The 12,340-nt window shown below is 38.6% G+C and overlaps 1 protein-coding gene across 5 annotated transcripts in view; it reads right to left on the bottom strand.

Moving 5' to 3' along the window:
- Nucleotides 1-1,691: 1,691 nt before the first annotated feature.
- LMO3 (LIM domain only 3) overlaps nucleotides 1,692-12,340 on the bottom strand; it is a 58,298-nt gene continuing 47,649 nt past the window's right edge. For all 5 annotated transcript variants that reach the window (XM_065742531.1, XM_065742530.1, XM_065742532.1 and 2 more), the window contains 2 exons: nucleotides 11,910-12,035; nucleotides 1,692-3,496 (listed from right to left, as the gene is read on the bottom strand). In XM_065742531.1, the coding sequence (XP_065598603.1) occupies nucleotides 3,391-3,496; nucleotides 11,910-12,035 (232 nt within the window). In that variant the 3' untranslated portion in view covers nucleotides 1,692-3,390. The remainder of the gene's footprint in view (nucleotides 3,497-11,909; nucleotides 12,036-12,340) is intronic.

Below are 12,340 nucleotides of genomic sequence, written 5' to 3'. Positions count from 1 at the left end.
GCGGTATGTTTTACTATATACCAATGAAGCATGTTGACACACACAGTGATGGAGAAGGAAACCTAAGAAAAAACCCATAGGAGTGGTCTGGGCTTCAATCAAAAAGATCAATAAGGCGTCCTGGCAGATAGTCTCTTTTAATACTGTCTTATAATATTATACTGTGGTGTTGTAAATGTTTCCATTAAATATATCAACTCCCAGCTATTATTTTAACAGCCAGGCAAGATATAAGTTTGAAGTACAGGAAAAGTGTAATCGATCTTTGACCTACCTCATATCTACATTTATATTATATCTCTGCATACTAATTCTAGATATGTAAGTGATTAAGATACAGAAGATCAGAATGCTCAGAGCAATGCCATATGATCACACTGCAGCACTTTAAACATGCATATCTATGTTTTTTATCAACTCGGACTGATAGAACTCTGAGACTAATTTTTTTTTCCTCTGTGGCAGGACCACCATTCTCTTCTCCATATTGAACAACATATCACAAAATGCAGACGTACATATGAGTAACACTGCATGTAGCAATGAGCTGCTATTTTCCCATTACACTCTCTTCATTTACCCCACACAGAGCTGAGCAGTTGTACTTTGTGGTCAAGAGCTACAGAATTTACAGCTTTGCTAGTATGTATTTACCTTCATCCCCTGCAAACCTCTTGCAGATTAGATGGTTTTGGTGCTCTTCTACCTCAGATCCATGGTTACTTACTGCACATACGAATGCTCTGCTTTCCCAGAATGTACTAATGCTACTAGTAACATTTACATGCATAGCTCTTGATTTTCTGTAGAGCTGAACTGCTTTACAAAAGCAGTATATGTATTTAGCCCCACTTGGCAGATGGGGGCAACTGAGGCACACAGAAGTTGAGAGACTTGCCCAAGCTTATAGCAAGTCAAAGACAGAACCAAGGTCCTTTATTTTCTATTTCCCAGCTCTATTTCTGAAACAGGGATTTCTGTCAAGTCTAATCTACCAGTGGAAAGCTCAAATTAACTCTTTCTGGCTTCTGTTTCAAGAAGAAACAACAGTGGCTTGAGGAGAAAACTGAAATCAGAATCAAAATAAGATAATATTTTTCCCCTTGTGGACATCCTCACCTTCATGGAGAGGATGAGATGTTTATTGCACTTGAAGGTTACCTGGAAGAACCTTATAGTACCTCTGCTGCATTGGTGTCTCAAAGATATTAAGAGATTGGATGGGAGTGGAACACGTGTACTCGTGGTTGGGGAGGAAGAGAGTTCTCAAAGTAGGGCTAAATTTCATTTAAAAAGCTTTCTGGAACTATTTTTTCCAATTAGCAAGAAAACCCTGATGAGCCTTTTCATTTCTTGCTGGTCCAGTATGGGTAAAGCCAAGTTACGTGAATCATGCTTATTTTTAAAAGGGTTCACAGCCAGAAACAAAGCCACACAGTAACAATAGTCATTAGAACTAAATATCCATTTCTAACTCAATCCACCGTGCAGCGTACTCAAAACCACACACTAAAGGAGTTAGCCCACTGCATTACAGGACTTCTTTCCCCATCCCCAGAAAAAAACAGTTGAAACTGCCCAACATGACAGGGAGAGCTGGGAAGGACAGCAGTGAACTTCAGCAGAGTTGAGGGTTCTCGGGCTAAACAAAAACAAGAGCTCGGCTTTATAGCAACACAGGATATAGGGTGTTTCTTTTTTTTTTTTTCTTTTTTTTTGTGTTTTTTTTTTTTTTTTTTAAATACAGGTTGTTTCCTGGTGAGCTAGATTACAGTGGCAAAGAGAAAGGAATTAAATAGGCGTGTAACAGCTTTTTGAACATTCATCTTGCTTTCCAATGCCAAACACCTGTAAGCTCTGTCAGGGGTATGAGCACTTAAGGACATCCTGCTGATGCAATAGCTTCATGGCTTTGAAAACACAGGTCCACCTCTCCTAGAAAACGGGCCAACTGGCGACAGTAGCTGTCAGCAGTGACTTTCCCTCAGTCAAAAGGATTTTAATTGCCAGTATTGATGGGACAAACCTGTGGGATGTTCTCAGTGACAGCAAAGTACTTGTGCGGTTGAATGTGGTAGCTCTTAGTTTCCGTACTGGTACTTCAAAGTTTTGTCCCATCTACATCAGCATTTAAAGTACTTTCAGCATGCACTGAGGCGGGTCCCAGCGAGCAGCCACTCTCCTAATGCCAGCTCACAGTCCCTTCCTTGATGCAAAGGGACCCTTGGAGGGGGATGCTTACAGTGCCTTCTAATTTAAGTCTTTTCCAGGCTCTGCTGAGGACGCAGACCCAGAAAACTTCAGGGTTAGACCCTGACTTTAAAAAAGAAAAATAATAAAATAAAAAAAGGGAGAGGAAAGAAAGTGGAATCCCATCGAATTTTAAGAAAACTTTGAAATGTACATAAACAAAGTACTCTCCCTTTTCTCCCTGCCCTCAAATTAAATGTGCTCAGAAAAATAACATATATATATATTTATAGATATATAAAATAAGATACCCAGAGGCACTGGCTTGCGTTAGGACTTAATTTACAGCAAAATTAAAAACCAAATCCAGGCATTTTGAATGCCTGAGGGGCACAAAAGCAGCACCCAAAATCATTAACTTTTGTACCTTTCATAATATATCCCAAACCAGCCAGATTTCCTTTTCAAAATTTTGTAGTAAAATAAAAGTGCTCTTTGAGGAAAATCTTTGCAATTAAACAGCAGATGCTTAACCCCTGAAAAATAGAGGCTTATAACAGAAGTGCTGATAGACCCTTAACCATAGCATCAATAGCAGCAGGTGCTGCTAGAGTTATTAGCTTTCTAAATAGTTTTAATGTAAACAGTATTCTTAAGCTCTACGTGTAGCATAATGGTTGGGATTTGCTCTTTAATTCCTTTTACTAGAAAGATACAGCTCATTTAAAATAGCTGATAGATACAGAAAGCATAAATATACAGTAAGTTTAGACACTGATTGTACTAAATGCAACAATACAAAGAAGCAAACAGGAACACAAATGGTAACACAATAAAACTGTATTACATTTGTGCTTCAAATATTACAATACATTATATACAATAGTCCAAAATAAACATCTCATGCCAAGTGACACAAAAAGAAACGAAAAAAAAAAACCCTGAACAAACAAACCAAAAACCCCAATAGCAAGCAAAAGAATCCAGTTGTATGTACAGTACCTTTTTAATTAACATTCAACTCTGAACTGGAGCAATTTTCACTACATACAGATGCAGTCCGCCTTTTATTTCACGCAACCCTCCTGTCTCCCTATATCTACGCTATTCAGTAGGTTCTTGTGTCATTTCTTATATACATGTTGAGCAAAAAAGATAAAAGAACGTAGTGCTTTGTATTCTTAACGACGCGGCATCAGATCAGCGAACCTGGGGTGCATAACCCTCTTTCATCAAACCCTCCTCATAGTCTGTCTGGCACAGAATCATGTTGTTCTTCAGGAAAAATTTGTCTCCAACGCAAAATCTGAAATTACAATAAAAGCAAAAATAAAGGTAGCTTTGAGAGTGAATGATACGACACGGCCATACACATCAGGAATGCGCTACAAGTGCTGATGGTTTTGTTGTACCCACCACCACAGGCTCACGCCTCCGCCCTCTGCTGCAGCACAGACAGACAGACAGACCGCGGGCGTCTGCGAAAGCCCAGCAGAGGAATTGCCCTGGTATCAGAATCGATTCCACACTTCCAAGAAGTGTGGTGAGTGTGAGTGCTTTCGCTTCCCCAGCCGAAGGCTTCATTCAAAGTCCACCGAAGACTGTGGGAGTCTTGGATCAGGTCACGAGCAGGCAGATAAAACAGAATAAATAGCTAAGGCTACTGAGTTGAGTGAAAGTAAATATACTGCTTCCACACAAATCAGAAGGAAAACAGAGTGATCATATACAGCAGAATGCCCATCTGAGATGCATTATATTTATGTTGAACAGACACAGCAATAAGGATTTCTTGCTTTGTATTCCAGTTGAATATTTTACTGGAATTGATTTAAACCAGTGTTTCTGAGAACCTTTTCTGGTATAAAAACAGCTTCCTACATATTATGATGCAAACTAGAGACACATACGCAGGTATGCAGAGAAACCTTTTTTATTTTTCCTCTCTCCTGTAGCAATTGATTATAAATTTAGTCAGTCAGCTAACTATTTTCTCTCTCGTGGTATCAGTATACATAGCTTTTTACGCTATTATGTGCATCAGAACGATCCGATCGCTACAAAATGCTATGAATTATTTCATTTGATTTTCTCTGATGGGTAGGAAAATCACATAACGTTAGCACTGCTGGCTGTCTGGCTTCAAACTTGGAGCAAAGTGGTATTTCCCAGCTAAGCAGCACACTTGAGCGTGAGGAGGCTCTTCACCAACAACCCCTCAACCCTTCCCCCCAGCAAAACTGGTGTTCTTGAAGATGCTTAGGGAACAAGTGAATAGGGCCAATGTATAGAAAAACAGTTTCCCTAGTGACTGCCTTGGCAGGTCTACATTCTTTTGTTTATCGTGAACTCTCCAGCTATAAAATATATGGGGAGGCACTGTTCACATTATTCCAATTAAAATGAAAGAAAGTAACCTAAATGAACCCCTTAACACTGATGTGAATAAATGAAACCAGTTTCTACCAGCTAATTATGGCTCTCTCTACAGAAAGTATTGTTTAATGTGTAACAGATTATAATGTCCTTTTTTGTATAATTTTCAAATGGTGACATCTTGGACACAATTAGGGTCAGATATAAATGCTTGCGTTGTTTACGGTAGATTTAACAACAGAGTAGCTATGGGAATAGCTGTATATGTATTTAATTGTAACAATTTAACCTTCACATAGCTGTGCCTGCTGTAGTTGACCCAGTAAAACTACGTAAATTACACAGGTTGACCTCCGTGACCTCTGATAGTGGTCTCTCTTTATCAGATAGTCAATTCCTAATGATGTTCAAGCAGAAATCTTGGTGAATTGTCACAGATTAAATTGTGTATTGAAAGCAGTCCTTTAATGTTTTGTGAAGTTGGAGGTTTAAATGAGTAGCAGTTGGACTGATTTACATTTGTGAAGATTGGAATGCTAGACAAACAGTGAACCCATTTATTTTCCAACTGGGTAGCTTTGGAAATTTATCCTTATGCTAGCTAAATAGATAGAGGGAAAATAGTGTAATAAAAAAGTGGATTGAAAAGAATTAGCTCTGCTCTTAAAGGAAAATTGGTTTGTTTATTTGTGGACTTTTTTTTCTCTAGGATTACTGCCTGCTGCTGATGATGATTGAAAATCGAGATTGTGGAATGATCCCCAAATCTTTAAGTTATTTATGGTCAAGACAGTTTTACAGAATTCACAGATTCCTGCTGTCCTTCCCACTCCAATCCTGGTACACTGGACTGCCAACAACTGAAAAGTATTTTGAGCATATGTGGTGAAATCCTTGAAGCAAACAAGTTCTTTGCGAGGTTTTTCTAGTTTCCATCTTATGTGTTCTTGTCCACGAAAAGCATTCCAGACAGAAATCCTTCTCTGCATTTTCTTTGATTAGATATGAGTCTTAACTAGTGCTAATACTTGAACATGTTTTTTTTTTTTCAAAGAAGTCACATAAAAATAAAGATTAAATTTAAAAAGTCAATCTTAATTTCTCTTAAATGAACATACAGATGAGTGTGAAGCAGAGGAAATAAGGTATTGTGGCAAATCAGTGAATCCACTGCAATTACCCCAAGAACTACTGATGGGGCTGAGATGCCCACATAGCAGTGCCTAGCACATCAGGAGCTCACTGGACAAGAGGCAAAGGCACCTCTGCCCCCTCCTGGAAAAGACACACTTTAAACAGAGGTTGTTCAGCTGCGTGCTCCTTTGTGATCCAGCACAATATAAAGCTTATGAGGATAATTTGTTTAAAATATTTAATCAATGGAAAAATACACTGCTAAAATGAAATTCACTTGCAAGGCAGTACTTTCACGGACAGCTTCTTACTGTATCACTCGCATCAGAATCCTGGCTGAAGGATTTTGTTTCTCAACCACAGTTTGAACTAAAGTACCCTATCTATATCAGGGAGTCAGAATGCCTTTCCCAATAAAAAGTGTCAATGTGTTTTGCTTTTGCTATGTTAATATGTCGAGCCAGAAATGCTCTACCTATGTCTACATGGCATTTGACAGCTCTATGCATGAGTGGCTTTAAACACACACAGTTCCACAAATCATTTACCTTCCAAGTGTGCAGCTGTCTTGCAGAGAGGCTGCCTGTGGCTTGCCTAGACAGGCTGGGCTGTGTGATAGCCTGTTGGGTGAGGATCTGTCTGCATGGGAAGATGCTCTTGGGTTTATCTGGGGCTGGGTTTGCACACTGAGAGGACAGCCTCTGTGTCTGGGGGGAAACCTGCTTCTTGTCATACTTGTAGTCTAAATTCTGCACCCGATTCCATACTGTGTGAACTCAGTGACCAAAGCACACTGACCAAGACCATGATGAGACTTGTGTGCAGCCCTGCGTACTAAATGTATGAATTATGCATTCATTAAGTGATGAAGAGGTAAGAACCAGGTGAAAAAGATCTAAACGCGGCACACTAGCTCCAGAGTACGATGTGACAAGGGAAGGATACAGACAAAATAGAACAAATTCTGTCCAACATGTTCCACACTTTCAACCGTATCTCACTCTGAAAAGCAGATTTAGCTTCTTCTGAAATTAGATCTAAATCTTGTAACTCCTTCAGATCGGTGTTGCACAGGCCGGGATTTAAACCTGGATCAGGTTTAAAGTGGAAGGGTAAATTCAAGCCTAGCCTTCCACCTCTGGTAAATGTTTTTGTCATAGAACTGACCTGGGATGTAAATCAGGTCACAATTTGGGCACATACATCAAACAGAGTCAAGGAGCATATTGAGATGCAACTGGGTTAGGAGTATATAATGAGGCAAGACTATTACTCTTCCAGCAGGCAGATGGTAGTCTTCAGCCTTTCCTAAAACCCTCACCCCATTTATCTAATAGGCATGCAGGATGAACGGGAAAAATACACAATAGGCTGCATTAACATGCCAGATTGTTCTTACCCCCATACACTGATAATACTACTTTTGACATGACTGTGACATTAGTAGAACGATCATTATAATTAAGCTACATTCTAGAACTCCTGTCATATTTTACAATGGCAAAAGGAGGGCCATTTGAATTACAAAATGACCTCTGTTATCACCTTGTTTGGAGGGGGAAGGTGTGCCTAGACTAACCACAAATAGTATAAAACTTCAATTTTGAGAAATAGCTATTCCATTGTTCAGAAAAGACATTTAAGGAGATCTCGCTACTGTCTGTCATCTTTTCTGATGTACGGTGTGCATGTCACGGTACCGAAGACTTCTTAAGAAAGTGAGAGAAATACTGCTGTGAACAAAGATGGCTGCGTGTGAAGTGCTCCTCGGTAATGCTGCATCTTTGTGGTAGACAGAAGTAAAATCTGGAAACATTTATTTGTTTTTCCTCGGCCCAGACTTACTCCACCCACATCCTTCCACTCTGCTTTTTACACTCAGGGATGTAACTTGTCTTCTGTTCGTCCTCTTTCCTGTTTTTTAAAAGCTAATCTGAGTTTCCAATATAACTCAATGTTATCTGTACGTACCATTAAGATAACTAAACCATTTCTGTATATCACTCAGCTCATTAGTCTGCACCTATAGTTTACTAATTTTAGGATTCTGTCTAAGAGTCCATTTATTATCAAAGGCTGGAAAGTGTAAGCTGTGGCTGGATTTGTATATTTTTACCAGTAAGATGCACTAGATATATTCAGTATATATAGGATAATGCATAGAACTGAGCAGTTCTATTTACAGTGTAAGATGAAGTCATGAACAAAAATCTAACGTTAGCATTTAAATAAGCACGTCCCTAGCATCACATTTACCCCAGCCTTGACAGAGAACAAAGGCAGCACTGTGTGGGCATTTTACATTTGATACCAGAAATAAGTGTCTACAGCTACATCAGGACAGTGATTTGAATGAGCATGTAACCATTTTCAGCCCAGTGCCCATTAAAATAAAGGTTGTTTCAGATAGAAGAGGAGAGCAGTTGATTTAAATGCCCCTCGGTGATAGCAGATGGGAGTTTTAAACCATACCCCAAGTTGACTTCAGAGGCAGACAAAAATTATGGCAGCAGTATGAAACAAGCTGCTAAAGCAGCCACAGAAATTGAAAGGAAGGACGTAGAAACTCTGCAAGGTGGGAAAGCCGAAGGCAGGCTGAGATCATTGCTGCAGTCAGAAGTGTCAAGCAAAGATGCAGCTGAGCCCACTTGCAAGATTTTCCATTCCATTTTGCTAGTCACACACATGCAAGTTGACAAAGTGTGAAAGGCAGTGTCTGTTTACAAGTTTATTTTTCCAGTGGTTCCCATCTTTTTTTCATTCTTTCTTTTCTTTTCTGCGGAAATCAACTGTATGGGGACTACTGCCAAAATGATGGGAAGTGCTTCTGTGGAGAGGATAAATACGGTTACAGAGCAAAAAGGGGAGCATTCACACCATTAAGATGACTGTCACTAAGCTCTGCAAATATTTAGGAGATGGAAGTTCAAATTAGGAGTAAACTGGACAGAGACAAGAAAGATAAAGGGGATGCTAAAACCTTTAGGCTGGGAGCAGAACAAAATCTCTACTGCTTTAAACATAAGTAGCAAGAAAAAATGGAGAAAATGTCAAAAACTGTCTGGACAGAGCAATTAGATGCTAGAACTGAGTAGCTTTATGAAATGGAAAACATGCCACAGTGTCTATTGGATAGCAGAAGACAGGATTCAGTGGCTCAGGAGATCCCTTATAGTTCGGCAACAGGATGTTTCCAGAGTGCATTATGTGAGACAATGTTTTCTTCTTACTCTGAATCTAGCCTTCCAGAGACCAATAAAGAGGGACAGGTACATTAAGGCTTAGTTCAGAGAGGGAGTTTATGGCCCAGAGTCCCTTGAAAATGAGGGTCTAACTACCATCCACACTGAAACTTGAGTGAGATACTCACGAATAGCAAAACAAATAGTGAAGGTGTGCAGAAAAGCACCAAATCTTTCTAAGAAAGAAAACAAAACAAAACAAAAAAAAAACCCACCTATATTTGTATCAGTATAAAGAATACTCAATTAGCATTAGAATATAAAGATGAGAAATAAGGTTAAACATGTACATCTGGCAATAGCTGGTGAGACTTCCTAGTTCTGTTGGTGATTTTTTGATATTGCTGATATGCTTGTAAATAAAAATATTTCTCTTCAATGTACATCATGCTATGAATAGCAACCAGAATGAAAGTGAAGAGCAGATCCAGGCAGTCAACTCAAGATTATTTTGCACACAAGGTGCATCATGGAACAAAACTGCTATCTTATAAGCCTATCCTCACCTGAAATCTGCTGTTTGGTTTGATTCCCCTGTCTTAACTAGAGGAAGAAAAAAGATTGCTGAGAAGCACAAGAGAAATTATTAATGGCATGTTGACTGACAAGATTGTTCAATTAGAAAAAAAAAAGAAAGATGTTTCATAGCAGAAATATATATGTAAAAATTAGTGGTGACGGGCCAGTGCCTAGCACTGACAGTTTCTATTTTTATTATGCAAGTAATGAAAAACAAAAGATTTAAAGCCATTTATTAATGAGAGGGTGTAGTCAGTGGAATGCTTTTCTGTAGGAACCACAGAAGAGCTAAGATGGAGCATCCATGAAATAAGATTTGTTATACAAAAAAAAGAAAAAACTTAATTCCTCAGAGTGCCACTAGGACACTAGGACCAAATTGTGAGGGAAAAAAGGTACCCTAAAGGCAATATGTTTTATTAGGGTCCTTGAGAGCTATTGCATTATAATCAGGATTAGAGCTACTTTTGTGAATTTCTGAAACTCTTTGAAAGTTCTGGAGCCTTTGAGTAGGTGAATTTGATTGTATTTCAGGTAAATCAGTTCTTTTGTTCCCACTCTAAGGCTCTCTTAAGACTATTTTGTCAACCACTTGCCCAGATTACATGCAAAATAAAAAATAAGAGAGGAGATTGAAGGCTCAGGGATGACATGGCTAGGAATTATTAAATGTCCCTGGCATGCTCCACTTCAGAAACACCTTACAGCACTTCTCCAGTGGGCGTAAGTGGTGTTAGGGCACAGTGTGACGCATATGAGCTGCGAAGTGAAGTTGTGCATTAGTTCACACTTGTTTTGGTAAAGGAGGGATATTAAAAATAATCATGACAGCTTTGCTTTTTCGTGGAAAGAAAAAGTAAGTTCACCTCCTCAGATCCGAGAGTGCTAACTATAATGAAAATCTTTTGTACTCAGGGTACCAAACACTGTCTGCTTTGCTTGACTGATGAAGATTAGCTGACTTCTTACATTAAAGAAGTTTGTCTTGTATAGGCTGAAGTGACAAGACAATAACTAAGTGCTAATTGTGCATAACCAACACTAAAGATATGCGGCCCCATTATGGCATGTAATAAATGAAGCGAACAACAGAAATATATTAGGCACTTTAATAATGATACCAGAATAGCGGTTTGCAGCAACAGGGATGTGAAGGGTTTAAGAAACTAAACCTAGTCATATGTGTCAGTCTTGAGTGGGTACTACTGGGAGGCTTTGCCTGCCTTACTTGGAATACAGTCTTTTAGTTTTGTGGCAAGGCAAAATTGATATAGAACTTTAAACAGCATTAGAACCTATAATTACTTTGCGTTATTATATAGTTTAAGCAGTGGTTATTACTTGCCTGGTATTTTAATTTCCCATGCAACACGAAGAAAAAGGTCAATTTGGCTTTTTTTAAAGAGTGTAATTGTACTATGTTACAATTATTAGCAGCTGTACATTTTATAGTTCTTTAGGGATGTTTGATTTTTAAATGACTACAGTGTTACAAAATAACACACTGTAGGACAAGGTGAGTTAGCAAAGCTTATTTAGAGCTGCATCTAACTTTGTCGTATTATACTATTATCTTCCTGATTTTTTGTTACTTCTCTAGGAATGCACATCTCATTTTTCTTCCCACTTGAAATAAAATAAAATAAAATAAGAAGATTGTTATAGAATTCTAAATCAGATTATGTAATACTTGAAAAAGCATAATGAGTGCATTAAAGAGTGGTCATAATTGGTACCATCATTTCCTAGACCTCAAAGAAGTCAATGGGAAAGCTGCTAGCAACTTCACTAATAGCAGTTGGCCATCACTTAGAACACTGTTACAGTGAGTTGGCTTTAACTGCTTCTAAAAAATGCTGTTTTTATAATTTCATCATTTGTTCTGCAACTGTATACGTAACTCTTTAGAACAAGATGTCTTGGATCCTTGGGATTTCTATAAGCTACAGTCAAGAGCTGGAAGTGAAAACAGGGCGTAGGAAGCCCAATGCTGCTACAGAGAAAATGGTGGGAACAACATCTTGTAAATTCAACTGACTACAGTTGTGTCAACAGGAATAGATATAATGTAATTTAAAAGAAATAAATGTGACAAAAATGAAGAATTCAAATGAAATAAATGCAATAGTGACAAATGATAAAGCTCTCTCATCTACAGCAAAGGATCTCAAAGTCCTTTATAAATGTTAATTAATTAAACTTGACAGACAGCCTTTTGAAGCAAGAGGAAGCAACATTATTCTTGTTTATTGGTGTGGAATTCGAGGCACAAAAAAAGTTTTCTGGCCAAGGTCATAAAAGATGTTCAGCATCAGTCCCAGGGAAAGTATCCTGGTCGTAATTTTGGGCTTCCACTACTGGTAGATTCTTCCTTTTCACTTGAATGTATGCCCATAATAAAGCCAAATAAATGCCTAGTTTACGGAACAGATCAATATATTCTCTTACCTCTGATTACAAAGTTGACATGCAAAACAGTCCAGGTGATAAACATTGTCCTTAGCTCTCATCACCATCTCAAAAGCAGGTATGAGCTTACTGCAGGCAGCGCAGTTTCCTGTAACGCCAAATAACCTGAAGATACAGAAAGACAAATATTCCTGAAGTTGCTTAATTGAAAAATGAAACCAGATTTTCATGTTTTAATTTTTTGGTTTTCCCTCAGTAGTTGCCTGGCCTTTGACTGAGCTCCCAGCACAACTCTCTCTGGAAAGGCTGGTGTTGGTGGTCCAAATCTGCCCAATTTCCAATACAATGGCACGGCCCCTTTGTCCAGAGAGAGCTTTATGGAGTGGTGACAGCCTAATATCCCACCTAATGTGACATCATTCTTCTACAGGTTATGCTGACCTTTCTGGGTAAAAGGAACATCTTGTTAA

The sequence above is a fragment of the Cyrtonyx montezumae genome, unplaced genomic scaffold (genome assembly GCF_038088225.1).
Source record: "Cyrtonyx montezumae isolate F1298 unplaced genomic scaffold, pur_monq_1.0 scaffold_3, whole genome shotgun sequence".
NCBI classification, from domain to species: domain Eukaryota; kingdom Metazoa; phylum Chordata; class Aves; order Galliformes; family Odontophoridae; genus Cyrtonyx; species Cyrtonyx montezumae.
This window is presented reverse-complemented; position numbering and strand designations above follow the sequence as displayed.